The following is a 27,818-nucleotide window of genomic DNA, read 5'->3' as shown; positions in this document are numbered from 1 at the left end:
CCCTTTTAGGCCCCAAAGTGATGTTTATTTATCATCCAACCTGTTCATAAGATCATACAGACATGGATGAAGGGAAAACACAAATATAAGCTTGATCCAAAACTTCTGTGGTTCCACACACAAGATATCTACAAACCTAACCTCAAGTCATCCAAATCCAATGAAGTGGTAATGATATCTGGGGTATACAAGAACCATACATACACAAGTATCTCTAAGCAATGATGGCCATTGTGTCTACTTTATTTTTTTCCCATTGAGAGTTCCACATGCAATTACTCATGAAGAGCCAAAGAATATTCCATTTAACAAAATGATCATAAGTAAAACAATACATGAATGATTGACTTTTTGAGGGTACACATCTAACACATGACCTAAAAATTGCACTTAATTGAGAGGTTTGGATTGTTCATGGTCCTATTTCAACAAACAAGTGTCCACAAATGAGAGGTTTCGATTGTATATCAAATCTAATATTGGGATTTCGACTCAACGACGTAGACTTCCACAATCTAGTCAGTTTAATTTGACTTCATTTGCACCACTTATACAATTTCTGAGCGCCTGTGTATCAAGTGTCACATACAGCAGGAGTTTCAAATAACTCTCCAATAACATCCCAAATACAAACGATTGAGATTTCTACATGAAATCCATTTATATGGTATACATACATGCATCCATCACAGTATGTATTTATCTACATATGTACCCATGTTCATATGTATTTGTGCATTCATGGACAGCTTAGAAGTCGATCACAACTCTCCTTCTCCAACGATCTCTTGCAACATCAGCTGTGTGGGAAGAGGCGAGACTTCCACATGAATGGACGTGTTCGAATTAGATGATGTGCCACATTGACTGTTCATGGTTCTTCCAATGGACTCTCTCAACATATCATCAGTCCTAAAGCTGTTTAAGTCATTGAATTGCCACTCTGTTAAGTAGCCAGGCCGCGATATGACACTGCTTACTTCGATGTGGCCTGATAGCATGGCTACCACATGGGACATGGATGGCCTTAGCATTGGTGATGTTTGAGTGCACATAAGAGCTACACCAATCATTCGTAGTGCTTCTCCTTCGTTGAATTCGGGCAGTGTTGGATCGATCAATTCAAATGGACAGTTAGCTTCATGTAGATTCCAAGCCTGAGAAATTATAGAATTGTAACTTATTAGTAACACATTGATGAAAGTATAAACATATCGATTTAACATCCATAAATCTGTATCGAAAGCTAGCCAGTGATCATTTAGTAGAACAAATTATCAACAAAATTCATTATTTTGTGATTGAAGGAATCCTACTTTGTCGATGTTCGTCTGCAAACATGTAATAGAAACATCCCAGATGTGCCAATGTACATATGTGTGTGAGACCTAGGATGTTCATTAGCCAGGTCCTGCTTGACCCTAGCCTGAAAATCGGGGTGGTCCACCGATTAGGCAGGTCATTTGTACATTTGATTTAAACCATTGGCTCTCCATTCATAAATTTTATAGAATATAGTTGACCTCGAGTGTGCCATCCTGATTTTTGGCCTAGGAAACATTTTCCCCGGAACCCACTTGATCGATGACTCATATCTTGCATATGTGTCCCATGTTGGCACGTGTAGGATGCTTGTGTTTCACAGATTGGTAAGTTGCCATTCCTTTAAGGTTGCGTTTGGATGCACAAGCAAATGGAATTGCAGACCTTCAATTTAACCAAGACGACAAAATGACAGAAGTGAATGAGGTTTCCTAGCCGAGTCCACAGCCAGGAAATACTCAAATTGCAATTACAATTCTTAGTTGTCCAACTCAAAAGTAACACAACTGTAATTTGGCTCCCAGACTTCCAATACAAATGCCAAGGAAATACAATTTAGTTATTTCCGCTTTATTAGTCTCATAATTGCTAGTTGAATTTATTCTTCGGATTTAAAAAAAAATAAGCTATTCAAATCAGAAGTGCTTCCAAACGCACCCTCGATGATCATTAATTTGATTCATAAACAATGAAGCATAATCACTGGAACATGGAAACTGCAAGCAAGATGAAGAATCTTGATAAACCACAAGTGCATGTTCGAATTATGTTCCCACAACACCTAAATCCTAATTGAAGAATTAAATAACCTTCCTATGGATTCTGATTAATATAAGGTAATTAAAATGTCATACCCATTCAAGAAGATATATCTTATCTTGATCCAAGCTTGTATCTGCATTGGGCCTTCCGCTAAGAATCTCAAGTGCGAGAACCCCAAATCCGAACACATCAGCCTTTTCTGTCAGATGCCCACGCATGGCATACTCTGGTGCAAGATACCCACTTCAAGAATTCAAGAAGCTCAAGGTTATTTCCATATAAAAACCTCATAATTAGAAAATTAGGATGTGTTTGGATGCTCAATTGAATTAGATTGCAATGATTTGATCAGTAAGATGGTTTTTGAATGCATTATTGAAATCAATTGTGCAAATTCAATTTAGTCAAGAGGAATGAAATGAACTAATGATGTTTGACAAGTATTCACAGTAAGGAGATTAAATTTTTTTAAATACGTGTTTGGACTAATAATAGCAATCAGGTTTGATAGTGCATCGAAACACACCCTGAAGTGCAAATGATCAAAGTGGGGCTCCCCCTACCCCATTCATAATGAGACACTAGCCCCGTAACCAGAACTACAATTGTTTCAGTTCTAACCATGGAATTACAATTTGGTGTTTTATCATCATATTGATAAAAATAGTCACCCCACTTCGATCATTTCTTAACAACTGATTCTTGCAATTTAGTCCAATTGAGCATCCAAATGGGCCCACAGGTGAATGTAAACAATAGATTTAATAAGACCGTTGGGTGCATTGTGAATTGAATTGCAAACCTTCGGTTTAATCAAGATGAATAATAGAAAGAAATAATGATTTTTCCTGGTACTCATAAGAAGGCTATCAAAATTTTATTTCTCCACCTTTTTGGACCATAGTTCTAAAACTCAGTGACTCAGCTTTACTTGGCTGAGTCAACTTGACTCAACAAGATTTCAGCTGACTCACATGAAAAATCACTCATGAATGTGAGTTGGTTCCGACTTAGCAAGACTCCTTGAGTCTGCTCACCTACTCAATCAATTTGATGGGGCATGACTCAAACCAAGTCGCAGGTGGCGAGTGTATTGTTTTCAATAAAGGGGAATGTGAGGAGATTCATGACCGAAAGGAAGTGAATTGAACCCATCCACCAATGCACAAGCGCTGTGTTGAGACTATTTTTCCCAGGTTTAGTTATATCTGCTATTACTCTGAATATCACTTAAGCCATTTCTTAAATATCGAGTCAAGTTGAACAAAGACTCGGGCAATACTTTGAGTCGAACCGACCCATTCGGATAACAAGTAGTGTATTTTTTGAGTTTTTGAACTATATTCTGGACTAATAATTGCAAGTTGATTGTGTATCCATGCACCCTAAAGTGACAATGACCAAAGTGGGGTTGGACTCACTCCTTTCAAAATGGGGTAATAGCCCTTGAAATGCATATAGTTGCAAATTGTTTTTAGTCCATAGTTTTAAAACTGTTGACTTGAATCGAAATGTAGCTGAGTAGACTCAACTGGACGAGACTTCCAGCCGACTCTCTAAGAATCAAACTTGCATCAGTGTGTTTAAACATGTTACACAAGCAACAACTGAGCCTTTTTTGTGGATAAATTTATATATATAATAAGTTCAAATCTTTGTTCACACCACTTGTTTCCTTCAATTATATATTATACCAATTGAGTCAATTTAAGAATCGTTTGAGCCTTTTGAGTCGACCCGACCCAACCGGAAATAGTCGAATCGAGTTCTTGGGTTTTTGAACTATGGTTTGCTCATCACATTGATCAAAATGGCCACCCACTTCGGTGATTTCTCATCAACTAGATTGTAGCAATTTAGTTTAATCAAATGTCCAATCAACCCTCTAAGTAAGATAGGTGAATGAAGATGATCAAGTGGCTCTTACATTGTCCCTGCGACCCGTGTGCTAATGTGGGTCTTCTTATCATCGTATAGCTTGGCCAAACCAAAATCTGAAATCTTGGGGACAAGGTCAGAGTCAAGTAGAATATTACTGGCCTTGACATCTCTATGTACAATCCGGAGCCTCGATTCTTCGTGCAGATAAGCAAGACCTCTGGCTGTACCCAAGCATATCTCATAGCGGGTGGCCCAGTTTAGATTCAAGTTGCTCTTTCCTGCGAGGAAATGAAATTGCTAATGATCATGTGTGTGCGTGAACAATGTTGTTTATCAGGTGAGGCCCACCTTTCATACGCCATGGCCCAAATATCATGCTGGTATGATCATCATCAGGGAGATAACTAGTGCATGACAAATGTGGTTCTTAACTGTCCATTTATTTCATACAAATGTGGAACACCTTATGAATGGATGGCCTAGATTTGGGCAATGGCCCATCCATGGTGAGACCCACTAAATAGATGGCCTGGATCTGTTACATACACGCCACATTGGCATGTGTGTGTGTGGTAGGATTCCACACCCTACTCTATGATAGGTCATTACAAGAATATGGTCCCATACCGAAGAGTGCCTGATCAAGGCTCTTGTTTTCAAGATACTCGTAAACCAGAAGCCGCTTATCTCCCTCGATGCAGCATCCATACAAACTCACGAGATTCCGGTGCTGCACTGCAGATATGGTAGCAATCTCTGTTATGAACTGATTCTTTCCTTGATGAGATGCTACCGAGAGTTGTTTCACTGCTATTACCTGTCCATCTGAGAGTGTTCCCTATAAAAACACAATGAATCAATATTAAATAAATGAATACTCAAGTTACCTATGCATCTATATGCATGGATGGACGGATGATGTAGAATGGGTCATGAATGACTCAATGGAGCACCAGGCTCGCATGAATTTGGGCTAGAAGAGCCCTGATTGGGTAAAAATGACCTAAATGAGAACTATAGCTTCTGACAGTCATATCTTTGTGACAAGTTATCAGATTTGCTCATATATATGCATTGGAAAGCTATTGATGAGCCCTACGACATGGAAATTGATGGAGTTATGTTGGCCTCAAGGATTTCTAAACAAATGACAGTTTTCTGAGTCAAAATTATGTTTAGTTCAAAACTTACTATTTTAAGTTCGTTCCTTTTTTCGCTTTTTGTAGGGTTTTAAGAGTCTGATTGAGGTCCAAAGTCTTTGCTTAATCACCTAAGGGTTGTTTATGAGTTTGGGTAGGATTATATGTCTTTACTGCTTTTTAGTAATTTTTACTAATTTCAGAAAAGTTTCCTAGTTTGAGTTGTAGTAGGAGTCTAGGGCTTCTTTTGCTTAAATGAGGCCATCAAGTATGTTAACGACAGCACTTTTCATTCAATAATGTCAAATTTATTTCTCATTTTAGAGATTCACTCTGCTTATGAATTCAAGGATTAGGAGAAAACAGTAATCTTCTTCCTTCATCCATGCACCCACTATGCCGGCTAATCTTTGTACGTTTCTAGGTGTGTCATATGCATGCATGCGTTGTTGTCCATTATCAAATTATCAAGAGTGCATAATTAAAGGCCTGTTTGGATGTCCCCACAAATTGGAATCTGTTTCCATTTTCTCAACCCAAACCAAGTGAGATAATAATGTTCTAGAATTACAAACCCGTTCTTTTCTCATTTGAGATTTGAGCCGAACCCGTTTTACTGACAAAAGTGGAAACTTCCAAACATATCCTTAGTTCTTAAATTTCCATTTCTTTTTTATTTCAGATCAAACACAAAGAGGTACCTTATAAACGGGCCCAAATCCTCCCTCTCCCAACTTATTTGCTGGACTGAAGTCCTCTGTTGCAGCCCTTAGTTCAGAATAACTGAAACTATTTGCTTTGGCAGCCATGATTAGACACTCTGCAAATTCAAATACGAAGGAAGGTTTGGATCATATTATCTACTTAATCAATGCATGCACAATCTCTATTTTTGAACATGGGCTTCACTAAAAACAAAATTGTATGGCAGTGTTTGCATGCACAACCAATTGAATTGTGAGCATTCAGTTGAGTCCTGATGAAATAACCAGACCGTAACGACAATCAGTTGCTCTCCTTTCAAGTCCAACCTCAAAATTAATGTATTGCAATTTCAATAATATTCCATTAATATGAATATTTTATAATTTTTCCATTTCCAGTCCACTGAACTAATTATTGCAATATGATTCAATTGCGCATCCAAGCACATCCTAAGGGTGTGTTTGGATGTACCCTAAATCACAATCACAATGGATATTTTGGCAAACCAGATGTTCATCAATTCTGTTGAGTGTTCAAGACAACAGAGAAAATGGGAACTCCAGTATAGAGAGTAGCAATTGTCCACTTTTTCTGCCCCAAGTCAATATCTAGGATGTTTCAGGTCATGTTTGAAATGTTGCGGATATCGACCTGGGTGGAATGGAATCCTGCCCTCCTGGACATCTAAATATAGCCTAAGAAAGCCAATTGACCACAAGAAGTTTTTTTGGAACAAAATTGTAATTTCTCCTGTTTGAGACGGAAGACTATATTCCGCCAATTGAGTTACAAGTGTCTGCGTTGGAGTTTCAATGCATATCGATTAGGTTGTGTTTGGATGCTCAGTCAAATTGAATTGTAATAATCCATTTCAATAAAACAGAAAGTGACCAAGTATGGTTAGTCTCAAGATTCCAATTGCAACCATTTCAAGTTGGTATACATGGAATTGCAATTACGGCATGACCCCCAACTTTGGTCATTCCTCTGCAATGATTTGAATGAATTACAATCCACTTCAGTTGAGCATCCAAATGCACCCTAATTTAGCAATATTGGCACTACCTTCATCTTCATCAATACCCCTTCTCCTGCGTCTCCAGATAAAAACTGCAAAAATGGATATAAAGCTCAGAGCGGCAACACCAACTACAATCCCAATGATCAAACCAGTCTTGCTTTTCTTTCCCCAACCTGGCGGACTTCTAATAGTAACAGTCGGTATGAAATCTAAAAAGAAAAAAAAAAAAAAAGGATATGGATATTCATCTGTTAGTATCAAACAGTTAGAAATTTGCAGAATTTAATTCTAATTTTCAGTCCTGGATATATTACCTGGAGTGACACTGATGGCTGAAATGGATGGACCAAAAGTACCTTGATTAGGTATACAGCAAGTCCCTTTCCCAGCCCAAAAGAGATGGATTTCAAGGAAATTTTCGGTTACAATAGCCTGGAAAGTCCTCTGAACGGCTCTCCTAGAGACCCCACCTGCTGCTTTTTTTATATCAAAATCTTTCAATTGAAGATTTCCCTGAAGAAGCAATTACTAGAGTTTCAAAACTAGTGGAGACTATTCTTACGTCAAATTCACAAACTACACTATCAGAAATGCATGTCCCGCCCACATTATCATAAATGAATATCAAGCCCAAAGAGCAAGTACAGGTATTTTTTTTAGCAATTCAAGATTCGTGGGAACCAATTTCGAAGTTCAAGATGACCCTTATCATGACTGTCCTATCAATTTTCTATGGAACTGTCAGTTTCTTTAGACCTCTTAACTATCCCAAGCCTAAATTTTAGTAAGATGTTTTATGGTGATATACTTCAATAGCATTTGGATGCACCATTATATGGAATTGGCAATTATTGGTCTAAGTAGAAAAACTAAGTTCTACTTATGATGGATTAGGCTCCAAATTGCAAGTCCACTAGATTTAAGTTGGACTAAAAAGAGACCTGACTGCAATTTAAGGGCCACTCTCTTCATTACAGGAACTAGAAATTGTTATTGTTATTTTTTCATGCTTACTTGGCTAAACAAATCAATCACTTGTGAACATAGTTGAATTACAACTAATGATTTGAGCTGAACTTAAGCAGAATGATTTGAATCCCATCTTGAATCTCTTTTATCTAGATGAATCCTACAATTCAATGATTTGAATCCTATGATTTAGATTCAAATCCGGATTTATAATTGTTCTCTTTTGTTTTAAGGTTTTCTTCGATTTGGCATCAAAATATTAGTAAGTTCAACCCGCACTAACCATACTCAGCCAGTGCGGAACGATCGACACTCATCTCCAAGCCAGTGCAAGTTCATGTCATGTGGTGACCTAGGTCAATGCAAGACCATCATTGGCACAATCTGCGCTAACGATCTGGCCAGTGCAGGTTCATGGTTCTTACTCCCAGCTCACTATCCAAGGACAATGCAAAGTGTCATTAGGCAGTCTTAGCAAAGATAAAGCTCACTCTCCGCTCACCTCCTTGTGCTGACACTCGGGACAAAGTGAGAACAAGAGTCCAACAACTCATCCCTTTGAAATGTGGCTTTGAACTTGAAAACAAAGAGGAGCTGAAAGATTTTCTGTATTTGAGACAACCCAAAGGGGTTGAATATATAGAGATTACAATCATCTATACAAGGAAAATAATAAAATCAAAATCCTCTACCTATGGAAATGAACTATACAAGGTATACTAGTTATACAAGGTATATAAGGTATACAAGGCATGTGAGCCTGTCTAACATCCCCCCTCAAACTAATGCTGGTCATCGACAGGTAATAGTTTGGCAACTAGAAATGAGTGACGTGCAAAAGTGAGGGACTTGGTGAGAATGTCGGCAATCTAATCATGGGATGCAACATGTGGAAGAGAAATGAGCCTAGACTGAAATTTCTCGCGGATAAAGTGACAGTCAACTTCAATATGCTTCGTCCGTTCATGAAAAACCGGGTTAGAGGCAATCTAAATGACACTTAGATTATCGACATGGAGTGGAGTAGGATTCTGCAGAGGAATGCCCAAGTCGGAAAGAAGTCCACGTAACCAGACAAGCTCACTACACGCAGCGGACATCGCCCGATACTCGGCTTCTGTGCTTGATTTGGAAACAGTGGCCTGCTTTTTACACTTCCAAGAGATGAGAGAAGTGCCGAGAAAAACACAATAGCCAATGGTAGATCTTCGTGTGAGAGCGCAACCGGCCCAATCAGCATCCTAATAAGCACGAAGGTCCAGAGTTGCCGTGGAGGAGAAGAACAGTAATCGATCTAAAGTTCCACGTAGGTACTGTAGGATACGCAACACCGTAATCATATGAAGAGTCCGAGGAGCAGAAACAAACTGACTGACGACTTGGACAGCGTAGGCAATATCAGGGCTAGTCATAGTTAAGTAAACCAGACTCCCAACCAAACGGCGGTATAAGTCGGGTTGTGTAAGGAGATCACCATCGTTACAGCCATATTGAACGTTAAGTTCTAAGGGAGTCTGAACTGTCTTCTGATCCGTCAATGATGCCAAGGCAAGAAGATCCTTGGTATATTTACGCTGGCTTACCAGGATCCCAAGTTTAAAACGTGAAATTTCGAGCCCAAAAAAGTATGTTAGATGGTCGAGGTCTTTCTTCTTGAAGGATGATTGTAGAACTTCCTTTAAAGCCGAGATGCTAGTAGCATCGCTACCAGTCAGAAGTAGGTCATCAACATAGACGAGAACAATGACAATTCTGCGAGCAGTAGTGCACAAAAATAAGAATGGGTCATGAATACTTTGAGTAAAAGCCAGCACCTGTAACAATATCGTGAAAGCATTGGAACCACGCCCAAGGTGCCTGTTTGAGGCCATACAGGGCTTTCTTTAGGCGACATACCTTATTGTCAGGGATTAAAGAACCAGGAGGAGGTTTCAAATATAGTATTTCTTGGAGATCTCTATGAAGAAAAGCATTTTTCACATTCATCTGAGCAAGTGGCCAAGAGCAAACGGAAGATATTGCCAGAAGAGTACGAACAGTTTTCTTCTTGGCCACGGGAGCGAATGTCTCATCATAATCAATTCCGTATTCCTGTTTGTATCCCTGAGCGACAAGTCGAGCCTTGTATTAATCCAATGATCCATCAAACTTGAGCTTGACAAAATAAATCCATTTGCTACCAATTAGTTGTTGGTCAGCGGGTCGAGTGACAATGTCTTACGTATGATTATCATCTAATGCCGCAAGTTCTTCTGCCATAGCTTTCTTCCAACAATCATGAGTGGCTGCCTGAGTGTATGAAGTAGGAATAAAGACAGTATCCAGAGTAGCATTCATGGCAAACATAGAGCATATCAAGCGATCAGGCGCTCGATATACACCAGCGGAACGACGTATCGAGGTAGGGTTAGGATCTGCAACAGGTACAGTAGGTTCGAGTTGAGTAATAGGTGGTGGAGCTATACATGGTCGACGCGAGTAAACCTGTAACGGACGAGGGAGACTACTCGAGGCAAAAGGAATATCAGGAAAGGTGGTTAGACCAGGAGATTTTGGGGCGTGTGGAGGAGGAAGAAATGAATAAAAGGCAATATGTTCAAGAAAAACAACATGTCGTGAAACCCGAACACGACGAGAAACCGGATCATAACATCGAAAACCCTTTTGAGTTTCTTTAAAACCCAAGTACATACATTTGATCGATTTTGGAGATAGTTTGTTACGCTCACGTGAAGCCAGGTGAACATAACAGATACAACCAAAAACACAAAATGTGGAATATGCAAGAGGTAAGCCGTTGAGAACTAAGTATGGAGATTTACTGTTCAGAACGTTGGTTGGCATCCGGTTAATCAAGTAGACTGAATGTAACATTGCTTCCGCCTAGAAAGAATGAGGAACACTCATAGCTGTCATCAGGGTGTTGGCAGTTTCAACAATATGACGATTTTTGCGTTCAGCCACCCCGTTCTGTTCTGGAGTATTAGAACAGGTGGTCTGATGAATAATCCCATAACCCTGAAGAAATGTACGAAAATCTGTTAAGAGATATTCCCCCGAGTCAGAGCGGAGAGTTTGAACTGGAACCCAAAATTGAGTCTCCACAATAGAGTGAAATATCTTGAATTTTCAAAAACCTGTGACTTCGAGTGCAGAAAGTAAATCCAGGTGTAACGTGTGAAATCATCAATGAATATAACATAGTATCGTAACCCAGAGAGAGACATAATTGGTGAAGGACCCCAGACATCTGTATGCACTAGTTCAAACATAGAAGATGATTTTGTAGTACTTAGAGGAAAAGGAATACACTTACTTTTTGAAAGACAACAAGACGAATAATCCAAATCTTTTTTATTAAGAGAAACATTCCCTAATATGCTAGAAGAAAATAACTGAATTAACCGATCAGAATGTAGACGACCCAGGCGAAAGTGCCACAGTTTCCACAAATTATTTGCCGAATAAATATCTGATGAAGATAGAAAAAAGAAATAATGAGCCGGAGTAACAGATGGATCAAAGTCTAGCACGTACAGATGACCACGTCGCCTACCCATCCCAAGTACCTTCCCCGTTGCCAGATCCTGTACAAAACAATACTTGGGAAGAAATATGACTAAGCAGTTATTGGATGTGAGTTGAGCAACTGAAATTAAATTGGAGGAGAGGTTAAGGACATGAAACACATCACGAAGGGTGAACTGGCAATGGGCAGAAGGAGAGAAAGTCAATGATCCAACGGACTGAATGGGTAGTCTAGTGCCATCGGCAGTAGAAATAGCCCGATTTCCGGTGTAGGGACGAATGTCACGAAGATGAGATAAAGCACCAATCATATAATTGGAAGCACCCGAATCGAAGAATAATGTAGAAGATAGAGATATACTTGATATACCGGCCGTAGAAAGGGCCTGAATGATTTGCTGGAGCATTGCAGGAGTCAAAGGTGATGAAAGACCTTCAGCAAAAACAGTAGATGCAGTATCACTAACAGACGGCTCGCAAGAAATAATGGCAGCAGTAGCAGAAAAAGCACGACCACGACCACCACGTCCATAGTCGAAAGAAGATGCATAGGCACGTGTACAGCAGTCCTGAATACCATGACCAGTCCGTCGACAATAAGTGCACCATTCTTTGCATTGAGCGATGACATGACCCACCTTGTTGCAACCACGACAAGTCAAAGGAGAGGAACCACGTGTAGGTGTAGTAGTGGACACAGCAAGCACCATATCAGATGATCCCAGAGTTGAGGAAGGTAGAGAGAACTTTCGGTCGTTGTTCCTCAGCCAATAAATCATTAATAACCGAATTCAATGAAGGAGTAGGGCTACGGTTCAAGAGAGCAGCCCAACAATGCTCAAATTTCGGACGCAACTTCATAAGAAATTGTTGAACTTGTGCACTCTCGCGCATAGTTTGGAATATCTTAAAGTCATGAGGAAATGTTGGATCCATCATAGCCATCTTTGTCCAAATTGTGACAATTTTGGAGTAAAATGATTGAATATTGTCCTCACCCTGAGTAAGGTTAACGAGATCCTGTTCCAGGCGGTATAACTGGGCCGCATTACTCTGTTGATAAATTATCTAGAGATGCTCCCACATTGCCTTAGCAGTGCGATGAGGTGTAAGGCCAACAATAATGGACCAATCGACCGAATCGAGAATCCAGGTAATAATCTATCCATTGTTCATTTCTCAATCAGCTAATTTGTCAGCATCTAAGGAAGTGGGGATAGTAACAGATCCATCAATTAGTCCCCACAAATCACGACCCTTGAGGAAGTTCTGAAAATAGATGACCCATGGAGAATAGTTGGTACCATCAAAACTATAACATGGGGCCTCTGTACGTGATGAGTCATTGTTCATTGATCTGAAGTAATATAAAGCACGCAAAGAGTTGCAGCAGAAGAAGGTGTTAGATGTACCGTACAGCAGGAGATACCAAAGGGATTGCAGTTTACGGATCTGGCGGAATAGCAACAACAACAGGGGCGTTGGATCTGGAAAATCTAGATCTGGAGCAATAGCAATAGGGGCGTTGGATCTGAAAAATCTACATCTGGAGCAACAGTAATAGGGGCGTTGGATCTAGAAAATCTACATCTGGAATAGCAACAGGGGTTGCTAGCTCTGGAATGAAGTTCGACAACAACAACGAGATCTGGAGCAACAGCAACAGGGGTGGTCGGACGAGCAGGGGCGACGCTGTAGGGGTGGTCGGACGAGCAATAGGGGTGGCCGGACAACGCAGGGGCAGTCGGACGAGCAGGGATAGTGGCCGGACAATGCAGGGGCGGTCAGACGAGCAGGGATAGTGGCCGGACGCAACAGGGATGGGAGCCGGACACAACAGGGATGGTGACCGGACGCAGGGATGGTCGGATCTGACAGGTGTGCCGATTTTGGATCAGTGAAGCTCTGATAATATGAAACCAGAGAGGAGCTAAAAGATTTTTTGTATTTGAGACAACCCAAAGGGGTTGAATATATAGAGATTATAGTCATCTATATAAGGAAAATAATAAAATCAGAATCCTCTACCTATGAAAACGAACTATACAAGGTATACTAGCTATACAAGGTATACAAAGCATGTGAGCCTATCTAACAGAACTAGCCAATGGATCCCCAGCAATGGCTCTACAGCAACTATTTGAGTACAGCAGACTGGCTACGCACTGACTGTCTAAGAGACCTAAGCAGTGGTCCATGTGATTGTTTAGGGCTCTGGAGGTGGCTCCGCACTGAATATTCAGAGCTTCAAACAGTGGCCTCGTCTAATTGTTCGAATTGGTGAACTGAATTCCCTGGTGGTCTCGCTAGCTATCAAGACAATCTGCGCTGACTCCTAGTTTTTCTAGCAGAATGGTCCAACGTTGTTTCTATCAAAGGTCTTTTGAACGCCTCAGGGCAAGGCAAACAAGCTGGTTGAACTACTAAATTTCCTAGAAATATAGGTCATGAATGCTATGGCTACTTGAGTCCTCGAAACAACAGAATGCTCCTCTAATCAATGATATTAACACTCTGAAGACGAAAGACCATAGTTAGGACTTTATGTATCATTTGCATGACTCTATTTTGTACCACGTCGCATACTAGTTCTCTCTAGTTTTACCTTTTAATAGAGGGATTTTTTCCCCAGGTGATGTAATTAAGGACATATGCCAAACCATAACCTGTAATGTACTTTATTCCTAGATCAATGAAAGCCTCTCGACAGGGCATATTTGGGTGCATATCTTTGCAATGGAATTAATAATCAAAATACTATCAAACCTTATCGAACAATAGACATTTGTAATAAACACTTGGCTTTCATTTTATGTTTATAACTTAGTGGGGCCATTGAGAATCATTTAGAAAAAGTCAGTATTTTATTTTGTACTTTATAAGAAATTAAATGATAGGCATTCTCTTCAAAGTAAAACCGTGGAGCTTTTTCCTATGGTTTCTTACTTCTTAACTAGTAGAAACACCAAATTGATCTATGACTTATTTGAAATGTTGTTATGGATGGTTGCGATCATGTTGACGTATATGTGCTGTGGTAATGATGGTTGGAAATCAAAATATCTTTTCTTGTCGGTCTACATAATTAAATTCCGCCTTTTCCAATGTAATTCTACACTTAAGAAAGGTAAAAAGAACATAAATTATTATATGATTCTTGCATGTTTTTTAAGGTAAATTTCTTGAATGACAAAAAAATAAAGGAAACACAAAAATCCTTTAACACTATAATGATTCCATAAACACGTTTGAGATTTGGGTGAAGGTCTCCAAGTCAAAGATGAGTGATAAGAGCTCTCTGTATTCATTGTTATAAGAGTATTTAGTTGTAACATATTTACAATGAAATGGGTTTGTTTCCCAATTCAACGAAAGCAACCCAAAAGATAAATACAAAGATACAAATTTGAATTTACTCAATCTTTGTTTTGACTAAAGTATTTTCCAGATCTGCTGGAGGTGGATTATCCTTATCCTTGGACACGTGGCTACTGAGGGAAGTATCCTCTATAATTACTTGGTGCATATTGATGGGAAATGGATGATAGATGAGTTTTAAATATTTTTTTCTGATTTATTTATTTTTATTTTCTAAGAAAATCAGAAGAATTTTTTTTTATGATTTTCAATACAATTTCCAGTTTCACACAATTCAACCCCTATTACAATTTAAAATACAATAATGATTTTGGCAACATTGCTTGTGATATAAATGCAGCTAGGAAAAAACCCATTTGTGTATTCTTTGACCGTCCTTTTTTAAACTACATGCTTTCTAAGTTTTCAACTAAATAAATTACAGCTAATCATGATGAACCTGATGCTTTGACCAAAGGCATCAATCGATCAATATTTTTTATCAACATGCTTTCTTATATAAAACAAAGAGAAATGTGAAGGCCACTCCAATATTACTCTCTCCACATTTGTGCTTGATCTGAGCATAACCAAAAGTTTAGTATATATGGTTATGTGATAATACTTGTAAAATGGCTGATGCTCTAGGGTGATAAAACATAATGTCTTTTTCAAAATTTCACAGGTAGTGGTCAAATCAATAATTTCCGAAAAATTTGCAAAGAATGTCAGACTAATAGGGAAAGAAATAAATAACTTATGGCGTTTTTGGATGCACTGTCAAATTAAATTGCAATTTTTTGTTAGGTTAATAAAATTGAAATAACCAAATTGAACTTTCCTTGACATTCATGTTGAGGGTCTAGAGAGAGATGTAACTACAATTTGGGCTACTTCTTAACCATATATACTAGGAAACATCATTAGCTTTTTTTTCATTGACTCTTGATTAATATGAGCATTCACAATTCAATGTGCATCCAAATGCAAAATTAGGAAATGGATCCTACTATAAAGTACACACCTGGACATAAATATCGAATACACGCCTTCCAACACCCTGCCAAGTATTTTCGATGGCTATCTCAGCGAATTGCAGAGCTATGGTGTATTTGCCGTTCTCAAGCCCAAGACCATAGTATCTTAACGATACTGGCGATATCCTTGCTGTTAGGAAGAGCTCCGGGTCCAAAGTATTCAGAAACTGAGAAGAAGAGCTTCTGATATATGAGGCATTATTGTTCTCGGCAAACAACCCGGCGTTGCTGATGGCCCACCTGGTCTCATCAGTCACGTAATATGTTGCTGTGCCAAGAGCTTCATTATCATTTTCATAGACTGTTCCGTCGGAAGATGTCATCCCTCTGCCGCCGCACTTGATTGCAAATGAAGAATCTGCAAACCAATAAAATAGTGACATCAATCAAAGCCTATGGGTACATGAGTCTGGTTATGTGGGCGTTGGAGTCAGAAACTGGTACGAATGTCTGATTCAGCCAACCTAACCTTCGAGAATTTAATACAAGATTTTTCAGCAAGCTTTAACCATTTTTAGAAATTTAATTTAATTTTGTTTGTAGAGGTTTGTTGATCCCACATGCATGTATAGGGTGGCCCATCTACATGCACATGTGCCCATGTGGCACATAGGTGTGAGATCCAAGCCATCCATCAGGAGAGTCGCACCATGTAAATGCCCTGACCTAAAATCCAGGCTGGTCCACTCATCAAGTGAGCCACGATGCCAGAAGCAAATCATGGAGAATGAGCATTTCTACCCATCCATTTGTTTCTTGACATGCAGCTCACCCGATTTGAGAATCAGCCTGGTTCACTGGAAGGGACATCTAAATGGTGGGACATAACTGATGGATGGCATGGATCTTGCACCCATGGCCCACATTGGCTGGTGGAGTGTATGTGGGCTGCCATATGATAGTAAAGTGGAAATAGACAATTCAGTTGCTTTCAGGTTGGACCTGAAAGAAATTTAATTGCGATCGACTGATGCTTAGTCATTATAGATACTAGGATAAAAAATTGCAAACTTGTTGCAATTCAATTCATGCATGCATCCAAACACAGCCAAATGAAAATGGAGGAGAAGAGATGTCTTACAGATTGGAGAATCCCGATTGCACGGAAAGTTCCGCTGAAGACAATTCAATCCTGAAGGCAAAGCACTGAATACCAGAGAATCAAACACTTAATGCAACTAAAAGATTATGACAATTTCTTATGTAACAAAGATGCGCAAACAATTCAGGGAATATGGTGTCCTTAGTTACGACAGTGACTCAAACATACTTTTGTTTTGTCAAAAGAGTGGAGCAGCATCGCCTATGAATAATACCTGTTATTGGAACTATCAATGACGAAGTTGTTGGCAACCAAATTCCTGAAATGGGAGACAATTCAAAAGGAGCTTACTGTCCGTGTTGTTACATTGAAGAGAACTGCTGAGGTGGTAGATTAAAGAGGTGACTTGCAGATGAGTGAGAGATCCATGCCACTCATTAGGTGGGGACCACTGCAGGGTATGCCCTGGCCTAGGAATCTAGCGTGGACCGCACAAGGATGTTGGACACATAGCATTTGCTGTCTTTCTCCAACGGACTTTTTTGCTCATACACATGCAGCCTGTAGGATGCATGGACCAGCCTGATTATTTCCAATGTCATGTTCAAGGTGGGACCCACCTGATGCATGGCCCTGATGTGTTTGATCTTTCATACACGTGCTATGTTCACATGCTGGGAATCACTTGGCACTTTCTAGATAGAATATTGGTACCCCAAGTTATACTGCAACTTCCATGTGCTTGATTACGAAGTGCATAGATAAAACTAGTCACAGTTGTGGTGTGTTTGAAATGGGTAATAACTGGTCAGAATATAAATCCAAAAACATATTTATATATCACGCAAAAGAAATAAAGAAGCATGTTGTCCTATCTTAAGTTTGGATGCTCTATTGAATCAAATTGCAATAATTACTAGTCCAATGCAGTGGAAATGACTACATTGCATCTACCTTCCTCAAAACGCATAATGAGGAAGTGAGCTTCAAATTGCAACTGTGTTACCTTCAAGTTGGACTTGAAAGGAACTTACCTGCGAATTGTGGACTACTTGTTCTCAATGCTAAGGTTACTACAATTTGGTTATATGATATCTACTCTATTAAACTAAGTATCGCATGTCAATTCAATGGTACATCAATGCAGCATTAATGGTATAATGAACTATTTCGTAGCTAGAGAAAAGAAGATGAAAATAGCAAGCTTTATGCTTCTTTTGGACATACAGTTGTAAGCCTTGTGTGATCCAAGAGGGAAAACTTCCTGATAATTGATTGTATGACAAATCTCTGCTGACACAACATATAAACAAACGAATTCATCAAACAATATCAACACCAACCAAAAACACTAGATATTAGAGACTTTTACTAGATATCAAATGGTATTAATGTTAAAGAATGACAAAAATAAATAAATAAATCAATGGACTTTTGCAGAAGAGAACAATGAAAGAGGCAAATAAAAATGCAACTACAGATAATTTCCAAGTCCGTGTTTGGTTTGACTATCAAATTGAATTGGAATAATTAGTCCAATAGAAAGGAAATGACCACATTGCAGTTACATTAGTAAGCATATTAGGAAGTCGCCCTCAAATTGCAAATTAATTCCTTTCTGTCCAACTTGAAAGAAAGTTGCAATTTGGAGTCCCTCAATGTGACTACTACAAACAGTAGTCATGGTTGGATTATTTTCACTTCATGGAGCTAATTATTTAAATTCAATTCAACAATGAATCCAAATGAGGCCAAGTGAGGAAAATGCAATTTAAACTATGAATTCAATACAAAAAGGTCAAATAACATACATGCTGACAAGTGATGAGCTTTTACTGGAAGGAAGGCTACCAGACAAGCTATTGTTTCCAAGAAACCTGCAGATTGAGACGGATAAAAAGAAACACAAAATGCATACACCAAATAACACTTAAAGAGGCCGGATCCAATACAAAGGTTTCTATGTTAAGCTTAACAAATCAATGTTGTTCCTTAATTGCCCTGCCATAAAGCATGGTTGGTCTTATAGCCATCCTATAAAATTTCCCTTTAAATGGTACATGACGATCACGTAAACTCCAAACACACGTTTATTCCACTCAACTTGAATTCTATGGCCAATCCTTCTCAATCTCTCCACAACCATTAATTATTGACCCAACATTTCAAAAGTGGTCATTTTGGGAAACTTCTTGGTCAAGAACACCTTAACTAAATCCTACTTTTCACTCCTATTGTTACTAAAGTTGAACTCCATATACTCTATTTTGCTCCGTCTAATTTTAAATCCTTTACATTCGAAGGCACCCCTCCATAAATCTAACTTTGTGTTTACGCTCTCCCTCGGCTTGTCTATCAAAACTATGTCATTTGCAAACAAAATACACCATGGGATCGCTTCTTGCAAATGCCTCATTAACTCATCCATAGCTAATGTGAAAAGGTATGGGCTTAATGCCAACCCTTTGTGCAAGCTTACACTAATCGGGAACTCACCTGTCTCTCCACCAATGGTCCTCACATGTGTTACCGCTCCCTTATACGTATCATTAATCATGTCAATATATCCTCTTGAAACTCCTTTCTTACCAAACACCCACCAAATTAACTCTCTAGGGACCCTAATATTCATGTGTAGATCCTCCCTCCTCTCGTTATAATTCTCCTTCAACTGTCTTACCATGAAAATAGTTTCAACGGTAGACCCCCTAGGCACAAAACCAAACTTTTTTTTCTAATGCATTTCTCTCATGCATTAGTCTCTGTTCAATCACTCTCTCCCACAGTTGATTTTCTAATTCATTTCTATCATGCCTTAGTCTTTGCTCAATCATATGTGCATGTGCATGAATTTGTCTTTATTTGTGTGCATGTGTATTTGTTTTCATATCATCTATTGGAGTACCATGTGTACATATATATGAATAATATGAGGGTTGTATGCATATAACAACACAACCATTGCCCTAGCCATCTTTTTCTCTTCTCTCTCTTTCTACCTCCTCTTCCACTCCTATTGATTTCTTCTCCAATCTACTTCAACTTGGCATCAGAGCAAAGACTCATCTTGCCGTTCTATTCATAGATGCCATATTTTACTGACGTCAACTATTGTACAACTGATGTTAACATTTGTGTTATTCATTCGACCATGTAGTAAATGAAGTGTATGGTTTAATAGATCTTGATTTTATAATGTTTATTTTTTTGGAACTTTTTAGCAAGATTAAGGTGAGTTTTGAGGCTCCCAAGGTATTTTTCTGAAACTATTCATTTTATTGGGAATTTGCGGAAGCAAACACCGAATTCGGATCATACAACAATAAGAAAACACAAACAAAGCATGCACAAGTACACATGATTTTAACGTGGACAAACCCTTGTGGAAAAAAAAAAAACACCACGGCACAAAGTGATAACGATCACTATGAAAGCAAAAAAGTACAAGAGATGGAAGCACTTACAATTTTGGAAAACCCTCGTTTTCTCCTCTCAAAACCCTAGAAACGTATTAGCCCTCCTTAGAATGCTCGAATCCCGCAACTACACCCATATATATAGTATAACACCCGGAATAGGAAATAATTCACGTAATTACACAAAACTGCACGTGTCATCAATCTAAATATCAATCGATCGACATCAGAGTAAGCATGAGTAAGCATCACAACCAAATACTTGCAACCCTGAGTCATCAAAATCATGACCACTCCACACTTCTTCTAGAATTTTACAATCAATCTATGTAGACAGAGACCAATTCACTAAGTAACAAGCTGTGTTAACAGCCTCGGTCCATAGCTCCTTACCTAACCCTGCTTAATATGTTTCGGGCTCTCTCCAAGAGAGTCTAATTCATTTGTTCCGCCACACCATTCTGCTCTAATGTGTGCCTAACTGTGTTATGTTGTACGATCTCCCTATCTTTACAAAATTGGTTGAATTCCTTCAAAGTGAATTCTCCACCGTTGTCCATCCTTAATACTTTCAAATTTTGCCCTGAGTGTTTTTCTACTATTGCCTTCCACACTTTAAAGGTGGCAAAAATGTATGTTTTATACTTCATGAAGTATACCCACACCTTTCTAGATTAGTCATCTATAACTGTTACAAAGAATGATGAATCCCCTCTAGAAACTACGGGCGACGACCCCCATACATCAGAATGCACATAATCTAGAACACCCTTACTAATATGTTTTCCCAGCTTAAAAGATAACCTTGATTGTTTGCCAAATATACAATGCTCGCATATATTTAAATCAATGCTTTTAAATGCAGGAATCAAACAACGATCATAAAGTACCTTCATACCGTGCTCGCTCACGTGACCTAAATGTGTAGACTACAAATGTGCCGTCATGGACTCCGCTACAAACGTTACAGCTCCACCTGATATGGTATTCTCAATCAACTTGTAAAGGTTACCGCTCCGTTGTGCCCAGTGTTTAAAATATCAACGATATCAGCCGATATATCTTGTATCCCACCTGTGCGATATGAAACACATAAGTAGTGGGATATATCCCACATGTTCGATCCAGTGAACTTTTTTTTTTCGATCCTTTTTTTTCTATAAATCAATGTCAAATTGTTACAAATCCATGATTTTTCATGTTTTGCATGGCATGAAAAATCATGGATTGAGAACTTCGATTTCAAGATTTGGAGGAGAATGACCGAGTTGCGAAAATTAAAATTGAGAAAAAAAAAAATCAAAATCAAACATGTATGTAACCTAATTTAGTGATTCTTCTTTTTCTTTTGAATGTATTGCTTATGTTTCCACATGTCTTCTTACATTTATAAATTATATGAATAGACTTTGAATAAACTTGCATCAATTCAATTAGACAACGCATAGATTAGGACCCCATACAAAGAAAACCCATTATGTGCACTTGTTTTTTGTAATGTTTTGATTTGTAAGTGTGTATTGATGTCTTTTTTAACAATCACTAAAATTTCGTTGAAAAATTCGACCAATTTCCAATGTTTCCCCATGTTTCCAACAACGATAATACATTACATGTACAACCAATATATCTCATGCGATAACCGATACGTATTTGTTATCTCAAGAGTGCGATACATAACATGATACCAATATTTCGGACATTGGTTGTGCCTTCGTCACTATAAGTGCCCCCTTTGAAACTTTCAGGACACAATCATAACCGGTAAATTTGCACCCAAGTGCATCATGAGCTCCCAGGGATATCAGATTCTTCCTTAGCTTAGGGATGTGTCTCACATCCGTTAGAATGCGCTCTGTTCCATCAAACATCATAATGCGCACCATTCTGATTCCAACAACCTTACAAGCAAAGTCATTTTCCATAAATACTTATCCACCATCATACTCACTGTAACCAGTGAACCAATCCCGCTGAAAAGTCATGTGGTATGAGGCCCCCGAATCCAAAATCCACTCATTGCTAAGATACCCAAATTTGGATGCGATCAAAACGTCACAACCCTCCACCTCTTCACTGGATTCCATTGTGTTGGCCTCCTTTGATGCTTCATCTAATTTTTTTCCCCCATTCTGGGCCTTAGGATTTCAACAATCCTTCTTCATATGCCCTTGTCCTCCATAGTTATAGCACTTCATCTTTCACTCGTCCATAGACTTGGACCACGATCGTGAGTTATGCTACTCCCGCTCAAAATTTCTTCCCCTAACTACCAACACATTCATTGTAACGCCCTGAAAATTAGGGGTCGAGCAGGAGCCCAACTCCTGAGTTCCAACACATCACTTATGTAACATAGATAATGATGATTAAATGTTGTCTGTATTAGTGTCTTAAACATGAATGGGATTATACCAAATCAGCATATCATACTTCAGAGACAGTTAAATTCCGCAAGAGGAAGGCTGTGATAGATATATAAGATATATAAACTGTTATAAGTCTCCAGAGTGTGAACATGTCACTAGGTCAAATATATACATGTATACTAAAAAACTGAACAAAATGAATATACATGGGTGTTCCAAAAGTGCAAAATGACAAGTGTAATAGTATCTATTCAGCATCCATGTAACCCCGTCGATCAGAACATGGTCTATGTAGACCCGCCTGATAAGTGCAAGTAGGAGAACACCTCCTCATCATCATCAAAGTCTGGCTCCACTTCGTAAGCATTGCCACATCTGCAACTACAACAGGGTCTGGTTGGTGTTTAAAGCACCGTCCCAGAACATGGGAGTGAGTGATCAACTCAGTGGAGCTATAAAGCAAAGGTTAACATGTTATCAATTCAATCAAGCAGTAATGATAAAGCAGTACAACACTCATTCCTAAGTACTCTGGTTAATGCAAAGATGATATGCAATAATGATGTATGCCCTCACCTGCACTCCCTCTTGCGACAACATCTCACAATTGCGGCATGCAACACTCCCGCTGTGCTCAACTCCAACGCCAAAGGCACATGCAATGCAGTGCATGTGCATGATTAGCCAAGTTCTTTATTAAGCATATTCATACAGCAGGATTGGAAAACTAAGGTACCTCCCTTATATCAATTCCTAAACAATAATCCATTCTAGGGTCGTCAGTTCTAGTAAATTTCATACGATGTTGTGGTTCTAGGTCACTACAAAGGGCTCGTCACCTGATCAGTATAGGCCTAGTTTATACTCTAGTTGCTATGGAAAGGCTCGTTGCCTCAACGTAGTCTCAGAGTATGCTCGAGGTCACTACAAAGGGCTCGTCACCTGATCAGTGTAGGACGACAGCTCGAATACAATGTCCCATACCACCGTATTCGGCTCACGAGGTGGTGTTTCTCACTGGTCACTACGAGGAGGCTCGTCGCCCCAGCGTAGGCCGACAGCACGACCACGGTGTCCCATACCACCATGCCCGGCTCATGACTTTTAGGGATTGAGGTACCAAGGTTAACGGGATTTCCACTGGTGAGTTTGGTACCTTAAGTTCAAGCAGTAGCATCCATACATGGTGAACATACATCGGGTCAATCAGGTTACTTGACAAGCTCGACTGGAACGAGCGTACCTCGAGTTGATTGACATGAAGTGCATAAGCACTCCGTGTGGCCTAACCACTGTCGACAACCAAAGTACGGCTCGGATTCATCGAACACGTCCTGCGTGGCGAAACAACCTCAGCCAACTGGTCAGAACCTGTTATCGATTGCCTGGACTATACCGTAGTCCCAACCGCATTCAATTACAACAAGTAATCATATGAGAAAGTCAAAGTAGTAATGGATCAATAATGCAAATCATACAATCATTCGAGCATTTTATGGAATACAACTTAAACATGAATTCACACATATGCATTCCATGCCTAAACAGACACTATAGTATAAAACACATAGAGGAAATCATACACATAGTTAAGGTAGTTGAGAATCATATCTCAACACCCATACAAAGTACAATTAACTAACTACTAGTTCATTTAGACATTCTTACAAACACTTAGTCTACACATTCCAACATATATGACGTATGTTGGTTATAATATGTATTAGGGCAAAACCTTTCGACAAGGAGTTGTCGCATATACAACAAGCATATATGCACGACATATAATCATGTTGACTGCGAATCCAAAAACCATACGTATTCAATTATTTCAACAAATACATAGAATACACTATACTCGACATAGTTCATACGTATTCGTAAAGCGAAACAAACATCACGTCTGGCATGTGAAATGGCACCCATGACAGTAATAAATCATTATCCGGCATTGAAAGTCTTGAAAACCATAACCTAAACGTATATAGTCCGCACCTTACGCCGGTAAACGCGTAACGAATTCAGTTTAGACACTAAGTCTTTGTCAACAGTAGAATGACAACCTATAGCATGAAATAGGTTAGCTATTTCATCACTTACACTATTGGAAACCCTAAAACAGATTAGGGTTAGGTTTTCTTACCCAAGCACGGAGTTGGAATCACCGGAAAAGCAATACAAGTGTGGTGGTTAAGCACGTGGAGTGATGGGATTGAATCCTAGGAAGAAACGCCGACTCCCTCTCTCACTTTCTCTCTCTTTCCTTCTCTTTTCTATCTTCTCTCTCTTAGGGTTTTCCAAATTCGTATGGAATGAGAGAGAGAGGATTTAAGGCACTTATATAGGCCCAGAACTGATGAAAATGGCCCCAGGGCCATGGTATACTTAGGTTATAGCCAAATAATGGATGTTTCAGTCCAACGGAGCACTTCTGGGGGCCCATTTTCTGCATGCGGCCGGACTTAAGCTCCCTGACATTGGATCTAGGTCGAGTTAAGTTTTCAGTCCAATTGGATTTACAGATCGACCGTGGTGGACCAGTTTCAGTTCAATGGTCACCGGTGCTCGATCAGAGCCACAAGTGTACTGACATGTGTTGAAAATTTTCCCTGATCCGAGGGTGTAATTGGGTTAGATTCCGACGATCTGAATCCTTAGATTTAGCCTGCAAGTGAAACGACTCAATTCACTTAAGTCCCAGTTCATTTCCTAAAGATATTCGCGTTTCTCACACACTTTGCTCCGAGCTCAAGTTGTGCGTTTCTGGATATTATTAGGACTTGATTTCCGAGGTGGTAGTCAAGTCTAGCAAGGCGGTCATAACCGTATGGTTTCGTAGTAATCGGACTTTCGACGCGCGGTCCAGGTCCAATACGGAGTTTCGGTGTGCTCCCAAGAGCAACTGAGATTAGAGATTAATCCTAAGTTTTAAGGTAATGTAGCGGTAATGATTCTACACATTTTGGGTCTTGCAAATCATATTTAAAGTGATTAGTGCTAATTTCACAGGTACTCTAGTTTAGCACTAGCTAATTCTTGCCTAATTTCTAATGGATTTGGTCCTGAGTGATTTCTGCCTGAGGTGAAACTCGGGTCTTTGTACGGATTTTTCCGAGACGTTACATCCATAGAGGAACACCCTCAACTGAATGGCTGAGATAACAGTCTCAACATCAATGGTCTTTCTACCATGGCACATACTGTTTATGAAGCTATCATAAGACTCTGGAAGAGATTTCAACATAATTAAAGCTTGATTTTTCTCTCCAATCTTCACTTCCACAATCATCAATTTGCAAATGAACTGATTAAACATGTTAATGTGATCATTAAGATCCGACCCTTCCACCATCTTCAGATTATATAATTGCTTTCTCAAGTACAGATGATTAGACAACAATTTTGTCATGTACATATCCAGCTTCTTCCAAAGTCCTATGGTGGTCTTTTAATCAAGGATATTGTAAAGGTCGCCATCCGCCAAACATAGTTGGACTGAGGTTTTCACCCTCTCATCCAATTCTTCATAGTCTTCAATGTTCGTAGACATTGGACTCTTCTCTACACCAAGTAGTGCATGTTGCAGCCCTTGTTGAATTAGAAGGCCTCTCTTCTTCACCTTCAATAGTTTTGAGTTTTTTTTATCCACTAACCCTACTTACGGTGCATATTTACTAATAACATTGATTATCTCCTCTCCTAACACAAATTTTATTAATAAAATCCTATCAATTATTCTCTTAGCATCTACAACTATATCCTTTAAAACTTTATCTACCACCATCCCTACCCCCATTTCTATCTATGCTTGACTCCTTTCCTATATACCAAACTTTATATCCATCAATTTCTCTAATTTTAGACCCTTTCCATTTGGTCTCCTAAGCATAAGCTATGTTAACTCTTCTTCCTTTCATTGTATCTGCTAACCCGTTACTCGTCAATGTTTTGGTATTATGTGGCAAGACGAATCCTATTCTCATGGACTAGCTTCTTTACCTATGCACATCCAGAAGGGTGTGGGAACCCTTGCCTACTTCCACATGATGAATGGATTGGATGTCATTAAAACGTCACAATGGACCGCACATGTCTATTTGCACATTCAGCTTAATTTAGAAACATTCATATTTGATCCAAACTCAAGTTAAAAATCATATGCTAGGACCAACATGAAAATGACATGAATAGAAGAGTGTTTGGCTCTTACAAGTAACGAAGTGAAGTCAAATTGAAGAGAGAAATTGGAATTTCACCAGTTAAATTGTTGAAGCTCAAATCCCTGAAAATGTAAAATGAAGAAATAATTTAACAACAGAAAAAACAAAATACAAACTGACTAATGTGATAGCACTGGAAGCAAGTAGCTGCCCACCAAATAGGGATATTAACAGACCAAGATAGCTTGTTGAGGGTTTTTGGACCCAACTGGACTTGGGTCTCATTTTTAGGCCGATGGACAGGTCTGGGCCTACTTTCAGGACCAGGGAATAAATGGACTGGGCCTGCTACCATAGTATACAGGTGTTTCTGTTCTGGCTCAGCCTCAGGCCATACCCAGACCTGTTGATGGCTTTCATGGGTGGACCTGGGCTAATCACTCAGCAAATATAGGAGATTGTGTTGTGAACAACTTACAGGTGCTGTAGTGATTGATACTCTCCAATGTCAGATGGAATGGCATCCGAAATCCCATTATTTCTCAAGATTCTACACAAACAGAGAATTCGATTGTATCAAAACAACGAGAACAGCAACGGCAGCAGCAGCAGCAGCTACAAACAAAAACAAATATAGATTGGTACGCTGATCACTTACAAGGTGGTTAAGTTCTTCATGTTCTTAATGAATGCCAACGATGAGGTCCCATTCTTTATGTCGCTAATTCGCCTACGTGACCATTAGATAGTCAATTAAACAACAAAAATAAAAGAAAAATTATAGTTAAATTGGAAATGACTAAGCAATGCAAATACTCACAGATCGATTAGGGATGTTAAATTAGAAAAACTTGATGGTATCAGACCTTGAAAAGCATTCCCTTGAAACCTCCTACATTAGCATTCATGGGTTAAAATTCTCTACAATGATCAAATGGGCCAGTCGCAGGCCTGATTTTTAGGCCCAGTTATCTCATGGTTCAAAATATTATCCAATACTGAGTCGACTCTGGCTTGGTATCAGTGAGAAGAGAATAAGCGACTGGGTTGAGTCACACTCCAAAACCTGACCGAGTAAGGACGAGTCTGGGAAAGTTGTACCTATTTTA

General features: G+C 39.2%; 1 protein-coding gene across 5 annotated transcripts in view; it reads right to left on the bottom strand.

Annotated features, from left to right (window-relative positions):
* Positions 1-284: 284 nt before the first annotated feature.
* Positions 285-27,818, bottom strand: part of LOC131220889 (probable LRR receptor-like serine/threonine-protein kinase At1g56140) — a 45,496-nt gene continuing 17,962 nt past the window's right edge. For 4 of the 5 annotated variants that reach the window (XM_058215783.1, XM_058215781.1, XM_058215782.1 and 1 more), the window contains 16 exons: positions 27,530-27,601; positions 27,368-27,439; positions 27,188-27,259; positions 26,760-26,831; positions 18,576-18,641; positions 17,992-18,057; positions 17,039-17,083; positions 16,804-16,868; positions 15,710-16,080; positions 7,146-7,344; positions 6,876-7,040; positions 5,807-5,925; positions 4,594-4,804; positions 4,013-4,244; positions 2,178-2,328; positions 285-1,157 (listed from right to left, as the gene is read on the bottom strand). In XM_058215783.1, coding sequence (XP_058071766.1) covers positions 762-1,157; positions 2,178-2,328; positions 4,013-4,244; positions 4,594-4,804; positions 5,807-5,925; positions 6,876-7,040; positions 7,146-7,344; positions 15,710-16,080; positions 16,804-16,868; positions 17,039-17,083; positions 17,992-18,057; positions 18,576-18,641; positions 26,760-26,831; positions 27,188-27,259; positions 27,368-27,439; positions 27,530-27,601 — 2,374 coding nt within the window. In that variant the 3' untranslated portion in view covers positions 285-761. The remainder of the gene's footprint in view (positions 1,158-2,177; positions 2,329-4,012; positions 4,245-4,593; positions 4,805-5,806; positions 5,926-6,875; positions 7,041-7,145; positions 7,345-15,709; positions 16,081-16,803; positions 16,869-17,038; positions 17,084-17,991; positions 18,058-18,575; positions 18,642-26,759; positions 26,832-27,187; positions 27,260-27,367; positions 27,440-27,529; positions 27,602-27,818) is intronic. The other variant, XM_058215780.1, reaches the window with a different exon arrangement.

Source organism: Magnolia sinica, chromosome 12 (assembly GCF_029962835.1).
Source record: "Magnolia sinica isolate HGM2019 chromosome 12, MsV1, whole genome shotgun sequence".
NCBI lineage: Eukaryota > Viridiplantae > Streptophyta > Magnoliopsida > Magnoliales > Magnoliaceae > Magnolia > Magnolia sinica.
Note: the sequence above shows the minus strand (reverse complement) of the source record. Positions and strands in the feature narration are given on the sequence as shown.